Source organism: Dendrobates tinctorius, unplaced genomic scaffold (genome assembly GCF_039654945.1).
Source record: "Dendrobates tinctorius isolate UK_male_01 unplaced genomic scaffold, ASM3965494v1 ptg000232l, whole genome shotgun sequence".
Taxonomy (NCBI): domain Eukaryota; kingdom Metazoa; phylum Chordata; class Amphibia; order Anura; family Dendrobatidae; genus Dendrobates; species Dendrobates tinctorius.
Genome location: NW_027361899.1, coordinates 12,597,065 through 12,612,745, shown reverse-complemented (window position 1 = coordinate 12,612,745; position 15,681 = coordinate 12,597,065). Strand labels below are relative to the sequence as shown.

Sequence of the window (15,681 nt, the reverse complement as noted above, 5' to 3'; positions counted from 1 at the left end):
ATTACAAAACCCTAACCATGACATACAAAGCCATCCACAACTTGTCTCCTCCGTACATCTGTGACCTCGTGTCCCGGTACTTTCCTGCACGCAACCTCCGATCCTCACAAGATCTCCTTCTCTACTCCCCTCTTATCTCCTCTTCCCACAATCGCATACAAGATTTCTCTCGCGCATCACCCCTACTCTGGAACTCTCTACCACAACATATCAGACTCTCACCTACCATCGAAACCTTCAAAAAGAGCCTGAAGACCCACCTCTTCCGACAAGCCTATAACCTGCAGTAACCACCGATCCACCAAACCGCTGCACGACCAGCTCTACCCTCGCCTACTGTATTATCACCCATCCCTTGAAGATTGTGAGCCCTCGCGGGCAGGGTCCTCTCTCCTCCTGTACCAGTTATGACTTGTATTGTTTAAGATTATTGTACTTGTTTTTATGTATAACCCTCCTCACATGTAAAGCGCCATGGAATAAATGGCGCTATAACAATAAATAATAATAATAATAGGGGCAGTATTATAGTAGTTATATTCTTGTACATAGGGGGCAGTATTATAGTAGTTATATTCTTGTACATAGGAGCAGTATTATAGTAGTTATATTCTTGTACATAGGAGCAGTATTATAGTAGTTATATTCTTGTACATAGGGACAGTATTATAGTAGCTATATTCTTGTACATAGGGGGCAGTATTATAGTAGTTATATTCTTGTACATAGGAGCAGTATTATAGTAGTTATATTCTTGTACATAGGGGGCAGTATTATAGTAGTTATATTCTTGTACATAGGAGCAGTATTATAGTAGTTATATTCTTGTACATAGGGGCAGTATTATAGTAGTTATATTCTTGTACATAGGAGCAGTATTATAGTAGTTATATTCTTGTACATAGGGGCAGTATTATAGTAGTTATATTCTTGTACATAGGAGCAGTATTATAGTAGTTATATTCATTGTACATAGGGGAAGTATTATAGTAGTTATATTCTTGTACATAGGAGCAGTATTATAGTAGTTATATTCTTGTACATAGGGGGCAGTATTATAGTAGTTATATTCTTGTACATAGGGGCAGTATTATAGTAGTTATATTCTTGTACATATGGGCAGTATTATAGTAGTTATATTCTTGTACATAGGGGGCAGTATTATAGTAGTTATATTCTTGTACATAGGGGCAGTATTATAGTAGTTATATTCTTGTACATAGGGGCAGTATTATAGTAGTTAGCGGATTTTTCAGTGCAGAATTGAAGGAATCCTGCATTTTTCCTGCGGATTTCTTCCTGTTTTTTTTTTGCTGTTTTTGTGCGGTTTTCCTCTGCGGATTTGGAGAATGGAGCAGGTGGAAAACCGCACAAAAGAAGTGACATGCTGCATATTTTGAACCACAAGAAAACCGCGCGGAAAAATCCGCAGCGTCTGCACAGCGTGTTTTTTTTTTATTGATTAACATGCTACTGTACATCACAATGCGGATATGCAGCGTTTCTGCGCGGTAAAATCTGCTGCGGATCCGCTGGAAATCTGCATCGTGTGCACATGGCCTTATTACGGGGTAAGCGTTCACCTTCTGCTGTGGTTTTTCTGATGTACGGACAGGACAGGGTGTAGTTTTGGGGTGAATTGACCGTGATAAATGCGCTGGTTCGGGAAGCCGCTCTTGTGTTCCTGACTGAGCAGTAAAACGTCAGGTCTCCTCCAGTAAAGGGGGCGATCCCCGGACCACCCAGAAATAATTGCAGCCTCACTCCTCGATGCTGTAGATCCGTTTTCGACTTCCTGATTGAAGAAAAGCCTCATTAAAACGAAGGCCTCACAGGAGGACGTCGCCTGTGGTCACTGCAATGGGGGCCGCTCTGCGGAACCCACTTTATAAAGACTGGTGTGTAGGGAAAGGGTTAACCCCTCAGTAAATGAAGGCGTCCTTTTCCTGAACGGCCTCCCTGGATGTCACGATTTCTGCCTTTTGAAGACGTGACCGGTTATATCGCCTCCATATAGTGTAGCGTTACCCACCACCTGGATCACCCTATGGGGTGTAGCAATAGTCCTGTAGATATCCGCTAGGCTGATGATGTAGTATGGGGCCACAATACGGCGTTAGTGGGCCGCCGCGGACCCTACTCCATCCCTGCGTGCCTCCATTCTCATAGCGCGCCTCCATGCTGACAAATGAAGACTTGCGGGGCCTCTGCGTGCCGCCATATAGGACGAATGTGTACAGGTGATACGACGTGACCGCTGCAGTGGTGTCTGTTTTATACCTGGACCTATACGGCGAGAGTTGGCGACATCTGGTGCCTGTGTGTACTCAGGAGGGAGCCCGCCCCATATTAACTGCAGTAAGCAGCGCCTGCCCGTTCATACACATTTATGTGGGGTCGTCCATCTCGGGAGACAATTTGTTTCCCCAATATTTTCAAAGTTCATGTTGTCAGAAATCAACTGAATTCTCATAGTGCGCTGACTGATGGATTCTTAGTTAACTCATTCTGCTGCCAGGAATTATTAACATATATAAAAACATTTAAGACGTTTGCGTGGAGACACAATCTTACAAATATCTGCCAAGAAATGAGAGGTTACGGTTACATAAATCCTGTGATTCAAAATGATAGAAATAAATGGCACCAAAATGCCGCACCTCAGGTGTCTGCTCCTGACGCTTGTTTCTCTGCTGCTTTATCAGGTGGCCGGTACGTATCTATCGGTATTTGTGCTCAATGTGAGTTTCGCCGTTGCTTCACCAGAGGGCAGATAAGTGTCTGGCAGTGTCTGCCCTCAACTTGTGTTTCACTGTTTCTTCATCAGAGGGTAGATAAGTGTCTGGCAGTGTCTGCCCTCGACTTGTGTTTCGCTGTTGCTTCACCAGAGGGCAGATAAGTGTCGGTGTTTGCCCCCGTCTTGTGTTTCACTGTCGCTTCATCAGGGGTGAGATAGGTCGGAGTTTGTGCATGACGCAAGTTTTCCCCTTCATCAGGGGTCATATAGGTATCTGTCTGTGCTTGCATACGACATTTCGCTGTCACTTCATCAGGGGGCAGATTTTTTTTTTTGCACCATTTGACCCAATTTGGACTTTTTTTCCTCCGTTTTTAGTACGTTATATGATAAAGCGTCATTCACAACTACAATTTGATCTACAATTGAAAACGAAATTATACGGCGATGTTGACTCAAATAAGAATCAAGTTATGGCTCCTGAAAGTGGGGGAGGAATAAAAATGAAAGTGAGGGGAATAAAATAACTGATCTGGTGGTGAAGTGGTTAATTAGATAGTGTAAAATGGGGCAGATGGTACGTGCCGGGCTCAGGATTGCTGCTGATTGACTCATGATTGCACAGCACTTTCCGCCTTGCCTAGATTGATATGAAGCTGGATGATTAAGCGGTGAGAGGGCGACCACAAGCCGTGACCCGGCCGGAGACAGGGGTATATATTATACAGCGGGATCGTACTGCAGGAGCGGCGGGAAATCCATCACTATCCCATCCTACACAATACAGTGACCGCTCATGGTGATTATTAGCAGCGTGCGCTCCTTTAAGAGTCAGAATCCTGGCGTCTGTGAGAGCAACTGTCTGCCATGTGCTGCGGACGAAGAATGGAATCCCAGTGACACGGCGTGGTGTCACTATCAACACCTGAGCGACTATTACGCTGGGGCGACGGGTCGCGCCACTCCAGTTTACTGAAAAGTTCCTACTCAGCAGCTACAAGAAACTCTTCTCTGGAGGACCCATGTCAGCGACTTACACAGATCGCCCATTGATTTTCATGTAATGCATCATGTACCCTCCGGGGGCGCTGTACGGACAAGTTTTTACAATAGATTGAAGCTGATCTCTGGGATTTCCAGTGAACGGACGACCTGTGATTCGCCGGCTGTCATCGGGTCCTCCTAAGACAAAGTCATAGTGAGGAGAACCTGCCGATGGCTGTTATTGGACCATTGTTTCCTCTGTTTGGCCATGACCCTGTCCTTCCTGTAGATTTGTCTCCCCCTGTGACGTGAGGCTCGTCGTACATCATTAATGATCTCTGTCCGCTCCGGTTATAACTCTGGGGTTTATTCTTTGGTCCCGATTCATTATTGTATTTACGCCATTTTGCATTGTTGTCTAAGTTCCAGTCTTTTACGTCTGTTGCTGCTTTTTTTATTTAAAGTCTGTTATGTGTTAACTCTTTTTTTTTTTTCGATCTTTGGTCGTTGTGGGTGAAGTTTGGGGTTTACAGAAGTTTTTGACTTTTTAGAAAGTTGCAAAATTTGGTGCAAATATACCGCAGTTTAGTGGTGAAGTGATTCAGGCCCTACTGGTAAGACTGTACACAGACGTATCAGAGTCCTGAGGGTCTAACTGGATGCAGAAACTTGAATGCAGCTCTGAGGGCCTGCTGTATGTACTCTGCGTCCTACAATGTGACTGTGCGAATGACGCTCAGGAAATGAGCTCAGAGTGCCCGCTGTATGGACTACATCCCCCACAATGCAGAGCAGCAGAACATGCTCTATACTACCAGGATCAGTAATGTAATGTATGTACACAGTGACTGCACCAGCAGAATAGCGAGTACAGCTCTGGAGTATAATACAGGATGTAACTCAGGATCAGTAATGTAATGTATGTACACAGTGACTGCACCAGCAGAATAGCGAGTACAGCTATGGAGTATAATACAGGATGTAACTCAGGATCAGTAATGTAATGTATGTACACAGTGACTGCACCAGCAGAATAGCGAGTACAGCTCTGGAGTATAATACAGGATGTAACTCAGGATCAGTAATGTAATGTATGTACACAGTGACTGCACCAGCAGAATAGTGAGTGCAGCTCTGGGGTATAATACTGGATGTAACTTGGGATCAGTAATGTATGTACACAGTGACTGCACCAGCAGAATAGTGAGTGCAGCTCTGGGGTATAATACAGGATGTAACTCCAGATCAGTAATGTATGTACACAGTGACTGCACCAGCAGAATAGGGAGTGCAGCTCTGGAGTATAATACAGGATGTAACTCAGGATCAGTAATGTAATGTATGTACACAGTGACTGCACCAGCAGAATAGTGAGTGCAGCTCTGGGGTATAATACAGGATGTAACTCCAGATCAGTAATGTATGTACACAGTGACTGCACCAGCAGAATAGTGAGTGCAGCTCTGGGTTATAATACAGGATGTAACTCAGGATCAGTAATGTAATGTATGTACACAGTGACTGCACCAGCAGAATAGTGAGTGCAGCTCTGGGGTATAATACAGGATGTAACTCAGGATCAGTAATGTAATGTATGTACACAGCGACTGTACCAGCAGAATAGTGAGTGCAGCTCTGGGGTATAAAACAGGATGTAACTCAGGATCAGTAATGTAATGTATGTACACAGTGACTGCACCAGCAGAATAGTGATTGCAGCTCTGGAATATAATACAGGAGGTAACTCAGGATCAGTAATGTAATGTATGTACAGTGACTGCACCAGCAGAATAGTGAGTGCAGCTCTGGGGTATAATACAGGATGTAACTCAGGATCAGTAATGTAATGTATGTACACAGTGACTGCACCAGCAGAATAGTGAGTGCAGCTCTGGAGTATAATACATGGTGCATTGTAGTACGTTCATCTTTCCTTTAATAGTAATACCCTATACATTTTGTTGCAGCCCTGGGGTTGGTTGACACTGTGTCTCGGAGCAGAAAAGTTTGTGAACCACCTATTTACCTATAATAATTACCTGTAAATTATGAATGGATTTCTTTTTCATGACGTGACAGAGGAGGGGATTTTTTGATTTTTTGGAGGTTTTTACGATTTTAGGCAGTTGTGTTTTTTAATAAACTGAGCACTTGCTGGAAGCCGCATTCCTGTTGGCCAAGTACAGGTTACAGTAGGGCAGGCCGGATATGACGAGGGGCAGAACAGATGAATGTAATATATGTGGTGGGAAACAATCTTCCCCTTATCAGTTCTGATCAGTGAGGGTCTTGGAGACCTGGCACAATGGCTGCCTCTCTCGCATGTATCTGGCCTCATCACTGCAGGGCTGGGAGTAGTCCCATCCTCTAACCCCTACAGTCTGAACTGTCAGCTCTTGGGCACATTTGGCCTGCAGACTCGCCTCTCGGCTGGCGTGTTTTTGGTTATCTTAAACCACAAGCCATGCAGAGTTTTGGGAAAGAATGTGGCTGTGTATCTGGAGCTTTGATCCCTTGTACTAGGGATTATTATAGGAGGTTTGTCATAAGATAGGAATGTAGGGGTTAATAGCCGACCCTGACTCCAAGGTTGACTCAGTGTTAGATCACTCAGATCCATCAGGAAAAGCTGCTGAGTTCCCACAGGGGGCGACCACCTGTGCACTGCCCACCCCAAGTCTTATCATGCCAAGTGTCAAGGGGTTCATCACACTGTCTGCTTCCGCCTTAAATCCGGGGTCATTGTTTTCGTCTGGCTGTTTAGGTTCCACATTGTCCTTCATACTATTACTGTCACTCTATGGGGCAAATGTGACTTTGGTCCAACTGAATCCTTTGCACCTACCCTGCGGCGGCACCCCTGCAGCCTCTCTGGTTGCACCTCTGCATCCCCCCTGTGGGTGCACCTCTGTATACCTTCCTGTCCAACCTCTGCACATCTGCATCTTTTTTCTGCTGTACCTCTGCATCCCTTTCCAGATGAATCTCTGCCCTCTTTTTTTTCTACACCTCTGCTCCCCTTTCCTGCTGCACCTCGCCCTGTGGCAGCACCTGAGCATGCCTGCACCTTTCCCCTGATAGCACCCCTGCAGCCTCTTTGGTTGCACCTCTGCACCCCTTTGAGATGAATCTCTGCGCATCTTTTCTTCTTCACCTCTGCACCCCTTTCCTGCTGCACCTTGCTCTGTGGCGGCACCTGAGCACGCCTGCACCTTTCCTCTGGTAGCACCCCTGCAGCCTCTTTGGTTGCACCTCTGCACCCGTGAGATGAATCTCTGCACATCTTTTCTTCTTCACCTCTGCACCCCTTTCCTGCTGCACCTCTGCACCCCTTTCCTGCTGCACCTCTGCACCCCTTTCCTGCTGCACCTCTGCACCCCTTTCCTGCTGCACCTCTTCCCATTCCAATCTGTTCTGCATCGCTCCTCTTCCTGTCGGGATGCGGACGGCACAATAGCTTATGACTTATGGACATAATTACATTTTTCTCTGCTCAGATTAGATTAAGAATTGGAGGCAGAGATGGCTGCCTGTGGAGAAGATGCTGCCAAAAGGAAGCCGCACTCAACAAAACAGACCAAGGGGCATCGTGCTGCTGCGGGGACAGGGGTTTCCGTGCATGGAAAATATGAGCTTCCAAGGTGGAAACATAGGAATAAATAGTCGGAGAGGTCTAGACGGAGATTCACTGACATGCGGCACAATGCCGATCCCTCCAGGGCTCTTTGTACCGTGTCTCATAGTGACGCTAGAACTCGACGCAGCTCTGAAATTCTGTTTTCTTCATCTCTGGGTCATTTTCCATCTGCAAATATGAAAGGTCAGAATAACAGGGACGACAGCAGAAACCTGATGAGTCTGAACTCTGAGGCAAGAATATTTCCCAAAAAATTGAAAATTTAGCAATAATGAAAGGGGCCAATACAATCTTATGTAAATTAATCTTACATCATTGCTGTCATTTCAGGTGAGTTTTCAGAACAATTTGTCCTGTGTACATGAGGAATAACAATATTTCTGGCCATTACATGACTTCTAGCCTGCATTTTTGCATTTTTTTTTACCAGTTTTTCAGCAGCAGGCTCTTATCTCTACTTTTTCGCTTCTCTGAGCTGGTGCTGAAAACTAGCTGTTATATCTCCCATACACAGCACACACAGACAAAATAGAATACTGCTCTCCTCCCTCTGTGGACCACATACTTAAATGCAAAATGGAGGACATTATACAGCAGTACTGCGCAGTGTAGCTGTGAATCAATTACACAGGTGAGATAAAACAATAGGAAGCAGAAATTGCTTGGAGGATATTATACAGTAGTGTAGCAGTGAATCAAACACAATTGTGGGATTAAACACTTACTATCATGGAGCAATTGTATGGACGACATTGTACAGCACTACTAAGTAGTGTAGCTGTGAATCCAGCAATGGAGCGAGATAAAATACTAGAACTTTGCAGCCTGGAAGACAAATATGTAAATATATTGAGCTGTGTAGAAGTAATCCCAGCACAGGGGTGACAAAAAGAGAATACAGTGTAGCAGTAGCATGGAGAACATTACACTACTCAGTACTGCTGTATAACTGTGAGTCCAGCACTGGGGTGAGAGAAAGTACAAAGCCTCAGTATCACATCTGATTTTATGGATACATTGCAATTCTGTAACATAGGAAACTGTAAATGGTTCTGTAGATGATTAGTAGCTGCTGGAAAAAAAAATGGATTGTACACGGATGAAAAGTGAGAAAAAAAAATTATACACTTTTCTTGATGAAACGCTCATGTGAACCTACCCTCCTCGTTTTGATCCTCTCCCCTTCTTTTCATAGACTTTAATAGGCAGCTGTAATCTGATCTCTCAGTGACTTGGCAGTCTCTTTATAGACTTTATTATAAACTTGATTTATGAAAGCTTTGGAACCACACAGACCATTTAACAATCCCATAGTAACGAGTTGTGCAGCTTTCTGGTAATCTTTGTTTCCACTCCTCACCATTCTCCAGATGTCTGCTTGCTGTCAGTGAACGGGATCACTCTTGCTCCGAGGTTGGACACCTCTGTAGAGCCGATACTTTGTGCAGCTGAGTGCAGCCAGAGAAATACATGAGAATGTTACAATTGTCTGTCCTGATCATTTGTTACAATGTTTCGCCTCGGACTTCAGACTGGATACGGTTTGGAGATTTTTGGGGGTTTTGCACCCCCCCCCCTCTTTCTGATACACATGGCAGACGATCTGTACGTTTTCCCATTGTCCTCTCGTCCGGTCAGCGTCCGCAGCAGATGACCTCCGCCATGTCACACCTTCTGTCTCTTTCCTTTCAGGGGGCCGGGGACAGTTTTATTGGGGCGCTGGCGTTCTTCATCGCACATTATCCTCTGCTCAGCATCGACGAAATGGTGAAGAGGGCAAATCAGATTGCGTCCGTGAGCGTCCAGGCCGCGGGGACACAGATGTCCTACCCGTATCGCCAGCACCTTCCTGAGGATCTCTTCTTATGAAGGACGCCAGTCCCGGGGAGCGATGTCCGGGCCGAGACGTGGATGCGAGGAAGCTCATAAACACACCTATCCCAAGGTGTAGAGACAACCCCTGAAATAAAGAAAAGGGAAACCCCTCCAATTTGTTTGATGATTCAATAAAAAATGCTGAAATACAAATGACTGTCTATCACTGAGGTGAAACTACAGCTCCCAGCATGCCCTGCCGGCCTATAGGTGTCAATGTGTGCTGGCTGGGACGAGGGGAAGGCACCCGCCTAGGGCCCTGCTTCCCTGAGGGGGACGCACTTAGGGAAAAAAAAAAGTGCCATGGCTGAATGTCTCCGGCCGCCAAGCATCTTCCTCCAGCCGCAGACATTCAGCGCAATAATGGCTGGGGTGCAGGCAAGGAGGTGAGCAGTGTCAATCCGTCACTGACACCACCCACCTGTCTCTGTCCTGTGTCCCAGCCATCGCTCCATCCCAGCACTCCATTGTATTCTCGTCTATCAGACGTCTGATGGCATGATACGGGGGCGTCATCCAGCGTCCACTGCTCTACATGAATCAAGAGGAGACAGCGGCCGCAGCATACAGGGAGCCCGGATAAGGTAAGTGTAAGCCTTTTTTATATTTTGCCTTTGAATGGGGGACATGTGGGGCTGGACTGTCATGTACTGTAAGATATGTATGTTAAGTAACCTTTGATCTTGCTGGAACCTTCCAGAATCCTCCATTCTATGAGAAATCTCCCATTTCACTCTACTGAGGACATTGTAGAATGTCAGCTCCTTCAATTCTCCCTTCCCCCCTCCTTAACAGCTCTGTGCCTGCATTTGGTAACAGGACACCGTCCATTTCCTGTTGTAGCTATGATGTGGATTAGCTAAGTGGAAGGATTTCTTTGTGTGGGACATGCGGCTGAAATAAAACAATGAGAGATATTAAAGAAGCTCTAGCGTGCACCTCCCTTGCGGCAGAGATATAATAATTACATTTCTGTGAAGGGCACAAAACCAACTTTCTAATCCCTAATTCTCACGGCTCTAACCCCTCCAGAAACTGAGATATGGATTGCTCCCAAATGGAGTGTCTTAATTATGCATGTTTGATGTTTTATTGGATTCGATAAATTGAGAAAATGAGACCAGCGGTGTGTTTATACGAGCTTCCCTCGTTAAGATATGGTTATTATAAGTTTTTAGTTAAATGGCAACTTGGTGAAAGGGGGGCTGAACTTCTGCAGACTGCCCCTTTTGTGATGTAACCGACCCTAGGCTATAAGATACCTCTTCCTTACAATTCTTCAGTTAAGCTGGAGTTTTGATGCTGGAAAGACCTGCAGATGTCTGGGGATTTGTGGCTCCGCCTTCTTTCCCCACATGGTTTGCCTAAAGAACCATAAGCAACTGTAAGTGTAATTTCTGTTTTCATCCCTGTTATATTGATATTTGCATTGTACATATTTAACCTCTCAAATTTGTAACAACTTTTATCTGTGTAATCACTGCCCACCTTTTGGGAATAAATGATAAAATTATCAGTCTGCCTTCATGCTCTAAGAAACGAACTATGTGCCTCTTTTAGATAATCGCTACTAATTTGGGGGTTTGCCACGGACCCTTTTAATTAACTCTTTGATTAAGTGAATCGTGGCTGGTGGCAGCGTGGTGTGTTCGGTTGGTTGGGCTAGTTGACAGTATGGAAGGGTCGAGGGGCTGAGGCCAAAACATTGATAATTCCCTTACTGCAGTAGTCTAATTGCCCGTTCACAACAAGCAGCCCGTCCGGCGACTAATTATCCTAGGTGCAGTTCCCTGACTGACCTGAGGATGGGGGGGCGCCGGAGAGCTGCGAGTTCCAAAGTGGAATATACATAAATCCCCGCAGTTCTTGGAAGGTTGTTAGCAGTGATGGGGCATCCAAAATACCCCCCTGCGATAAATTGTTAGAGCAGGATTAGCTTGCTGTACTTTTTTGTCACATGGTGCCAGTGGTGGGATAACTAAGATAAGCCCCCACTGTGCCTGTGATAGCTGTGTGCCAGCAGTGCGTCGCATCCCTCCGTCCGCTGACAAACCCGTGTCAGCGGTGGGATCGTGACGTATTGGGGGCACAGGGTCCGCTGTCCGTCACACGGTGGAGGATATACAGTGCCTACAAGTAGTATTCAGCCCCCTGCAGATTTAGCAGGTTTACACATTCGGAATTAACTTGGCATTGTGACATTTGGACTGTAGATCAGCCTGGAAGTGTGAAATGCACTGCAGCAAAAAAGAATGTTATTTCTTTGTTTAATTTTTTTTTAAATTGTGAAAAGTTTATTCAGAGGGTCATTTATTATTCAACCCCTCAAACCACCAGAATTCTGTTTGGTTCCCCTAAAGTATTAAGAAGTATTTCAGGCACAAAGAACAATGAGCTTCACATGTTTGGATTATCTCTTTTTCCAGCCTTTTCTGACTATTTAAGACCCTCCCCAAACTTGTGAACAGCACTCATACATGGTCAACATGGGAAAGACAAAGGAGCATTCCAAGGCCATCAGAGACAAGATCGTGGAGGGTCACAAGGCTGGCAAGGGGTACAAAACCCTTTCCAAGGAGTTGGGCCTACCTGTCTCCACTGTTGGGAGCATCATCCGGAAGTGGAAGGCTTATGGAACTACTGTTAGCCTTCCACGGCCTGGACAGCCTTTGAAAGTTTCCTCCCGTGCCGAGGCCAGGCTTGTCCGAAGAGTCAAGGCTAACCCAAGGACAACAAGGAAGGAGCTCCTGGAAGATCTCATGGCAGTGGGGACATTGGTTTCAGTCAATACCATAAGTAACGTACTCCACCGCAATGGTCTCCGTTCCAGACGAGCCCGTAAGGTACCTTTACTTTCAAAGTGTCATGTCAAGGCTCGTCTACAGTTTGCTCATGATCACTTGGAGGACTCTGAGACAGACTGGTTCAAGGTTCTCTAGTCTGATGAGACCAAGATCGAGATCTTTGGTGCCAACCACACACGTGACGTTTGGAGACTGGATGGCACTGCATACGACCCCAAGAATACCATCCCTACAGTCAAGCATGGTGGTGGCAGCATCATGCTGTGGGGCTGTTTCTCAGCCAAGGGGCCTGGCCATCTGGTCCGCATCCATGGGAAGATGGATAGCACGGCCTACCTGGAGATTTTGGCCAAGAACCTCCGCTCCTCCATCAAGGATCTTAAGATGGGTCGTCATTTCATCTTCCAACAAGACAATGACCCAAAGCACACAGTCAAGAAAACCAAGGCCTGGTTCAAGAGGGAAAAAATCAAGGTGTTGGAGTGGCCTAGTCAGTCTCCTGACCTTAACCCAATTGAAACTTGTGGAAGGAGCTCAAGATTAAAGTCCACATGAGACACCCAAAGAACCTAGATAACTTGGAGAAGATCTGCATGGAGGAGTGGGCCAAGATAACTCCAGAGACCTGTGCCGGCCTGATCAGGTCTTATAAAAGACGATTATTAGCTGTAATTGCAAACAAGGGTTATTCCACAAAATATTAAACCTAGGGGTTGAATAATAATTGACCCACACTTGTATGTTTAAAATTTATTAAAATTTAACTGAGCAACATAACTTTTTGGTTTGTAAGATTTATGCATCTGTTAATAAATCCTGCTCTTGTGTGAAGTTTGAAGGCTCTAACTTATTTGCATCTTATCAAACCTGCTAAATCTGCAGGGGGTTGAATACTACTTGTAGGCACTGTATGTGGGGCTGGCTGTGAGGGACATGTGGGACTGACATTATGCTGGGAGCTGTGTGGACATCATCTATGTGGGGGTAATCATACTGTATATCGAGGGAATGTTGTGGATATCACACTGGACGGCTGTGGTCACCGTCATACTGTGTAGGAGAAAACACAGTTTGGACAGTACAATGTGGTGGGCAGTATGAGGGCATAGCATGGAGAGGGGGCAGTGTGAAATGGGGCACAGTATGTAGGAAGGGCAGCTATGGCGGCGGACAGTGTAGAGGTAAAGATTGTAAGGGAAAACTAGAGCAGACATCCAAGGTATAGGCCGCGCTTCCTAAGGGAGGATGGTGTGGTTATGGCCGTGTCCTGGGTGTAGCTGATTAGGGCGCACCGGGGTCGTGTACTGTAGGATTATTGGGGTCATAATATGGACAGATATTTTTATGCGGGTGAAATGCAGAGACGGCTGTGGATGAGAAAAGTCATCATAGCGTCCGGACAAGATGGAGGTGAAAAGAAACGACTGAGAGAAGATGACGCCTAGAAGGTCCCTGGATGGAACTGGTTACTTAATACGGACGCTGTCTCCTCAGTGCTGTGGGTCCTGTACGGTCCGCAGTCTGACAAATAATAACTCCCAGCATCTCCTACCATTGTAAACGACATACTGGGAGTTGGAGGTTCATGAAATACAAATGTACATGGGGCCGACTTATAGGACTCGGCTCGTCGGTTATTAATCACATGATGTCATAGACCTAGTGGAAAAGAAAAGAATTTTCTGGGTAGAAAGGCAAAGTGAGCAATTGTAAGTGGACAGTGCTGTATAATATAATGAGTGCAATACAGGGGGTAAATACTCTGCTGGGGGGAGGATGAGGAGGGCTTCTTTATAAAGAATCATGTCAATATCCCTGTGTCTGTTTAGTTTCCATTAGGACGTCACCAAATGATGGACACTTTAAGTGAACAAACAGGCCCACTCCCCACTGAGCCTCGCCTCTATTGTACTTCACTTTTTTTTTTGTAAAGTGGCGGGGTCCTTGCACCTTAGTCTCTGACCCATTCCTTTACTTGGGTGCTAAGGATTCATTGGGGTGGGGGCGATGTCGGCCTTTCCTGCCTAGGGTACCAAATACCTTGTCCCGGCCCTGGAGGGCCGTAGGTTACTGAGGGCCACAGATTCATCTCTGTAGTTGTCAGCGAATCTACTGAGCCCATTTATAGATCTGGCCGCTACTACAGGTGGTCACCCAGCTTTCCCAGGGTCCTAAATATAAATCCAGAGTAGCACAGCAATCCAGCACTACTGAATCAATAGCCCGGTGTCAATGGCAAGCTGGGGCCCCCCCAATGTGGAAGCATGGAGGCAATGTACATGTATATGTTGTAGTGGAATATGCTCTTTATAGGGGGAGCAACAGTGACACCTGCAGGCTGCACTAGGTACTACACTGCACCGTATCCTCAGAAAGCAATGTCATGTCTGGTAAAGTTATATATTTAAGCCCTGATAGATTAAAAAAAAAAAAAAAAGACATTTTGTACCCCAGTCTTAATGAACTGTGCGCCACTGTCAGAAGCGTACTTCAGTCATGGAATGCAGGACATGTCTGGTGTAACTTATGTCATCTTGGTGTTGTAAATGCTCCGATTTGTGGGGTGCACTTGGCAATGCTCCATCCAAGCTCCACACAAACTGGCGGTGATGGTCGGAGTAGAAAAACGCCAAAAGTCACATTTTTGCCAAACATCACCTTGTGCGAAACGTCTGCTACACTCCAGAACACTGGTGAAGACTGCAGAATACATTGGGTCCAAACTTACATATACTGTATATATTTACACACAATTTTTTTAATGGCGAGATGATTTCTACCATTAAGACTATCGTTCTGTGCCCCAGTTTTAATAAAGGAGTGTTGTGGAGTAAGAAGATCCTGATTCCACCTCTCGGCGCCTCACCAGCAATCTTACTCCAGCCACTGATGACGGATAAAGCCTCATTCAGACATCCGAGAAGATCGGACTAGTTACTCTAGTTTCGTCATAGACTGGGACGAGGGTCATCCAATTTTCTCGTACATGGAGAAATCAAAAATAATTTCTCCACCTCCTTCACTCAGACAGTCCATAAATGTCATCCGAGTGCAGTCCAATTTTTTTCACAGACCCTTTCGCTTGCAATCCCGATTGCCGAGGGTCGGATGAATATCAGACGTGTCTTTGATATTTTCTGTGGACCACTCAGTCCGAGGAAAAATTAGATGTGTGAATGGCACCAAAGACTATCACAGGTGCGAGTGCGATCCGTGAAACACGCGGATAGTTCTGAATGAGACCGGAGACGGCCGGGCGTGTCCACGCCTCACTGCTTCCCCAGCTTTGCCCATTTTTAGGGAAGTTTCTGGGACTGGAGTGAAACGCAGAAAGTTTGCAACTCTTCAAAGTGTTTTACACCAGTGGATAAATACTCTGATGCATCGCCCCGGTGTCACCTACGTGATATCACTTACTGCAGCCGTATTATTACACTCCTGCTCCAGTTATCAGCCAGCGATCACTGCAGCTTAATATTATGTCTGGGACAACAGAAGTGCCCCCTCTTATTTTAATGTATGTGTCTTTCTCTAAAAAAGAATTCTTGCAATAGAGTTTTGTTAAAAGTTTTTGAAACATTTGGTTTCTACAGCCTGTACATAGCAAACTACAGAACGAGCTACCAAGGAATCCTTCAGTAAGC

The 15,681-nt window shown here is 45.6% G+C and overlaps 1 protein-coding gene across 7 annotated transcripts in view; it reads left to right on the top strand.

Moving 5' to 3' along the window:
* Positions 1–9,386, top strand: part of RBKS (ribokinase) — a 108,364-nt gene extending 98,978 nt beyond the window's left edge. For all 7 annotated transcript variants that reach the window (XM_073556325.1, XM_073556326.1, XM_073556324.1 and 4 more), the window contains one exon: positions 9,051–9,386. In XM_073556325.1, coding sequence (XP_073412426.1) covers positions 9,051–9,227 — 177 coding nt within the window. In that variant the 3' untranslated portion in view covers positions 9,228–9,386. The remainder of the gene's footprint in view (positions 1–9,050) is intronic.
* Positions 9,387–15,681: the final 6,295 nt, after the last annotated feature.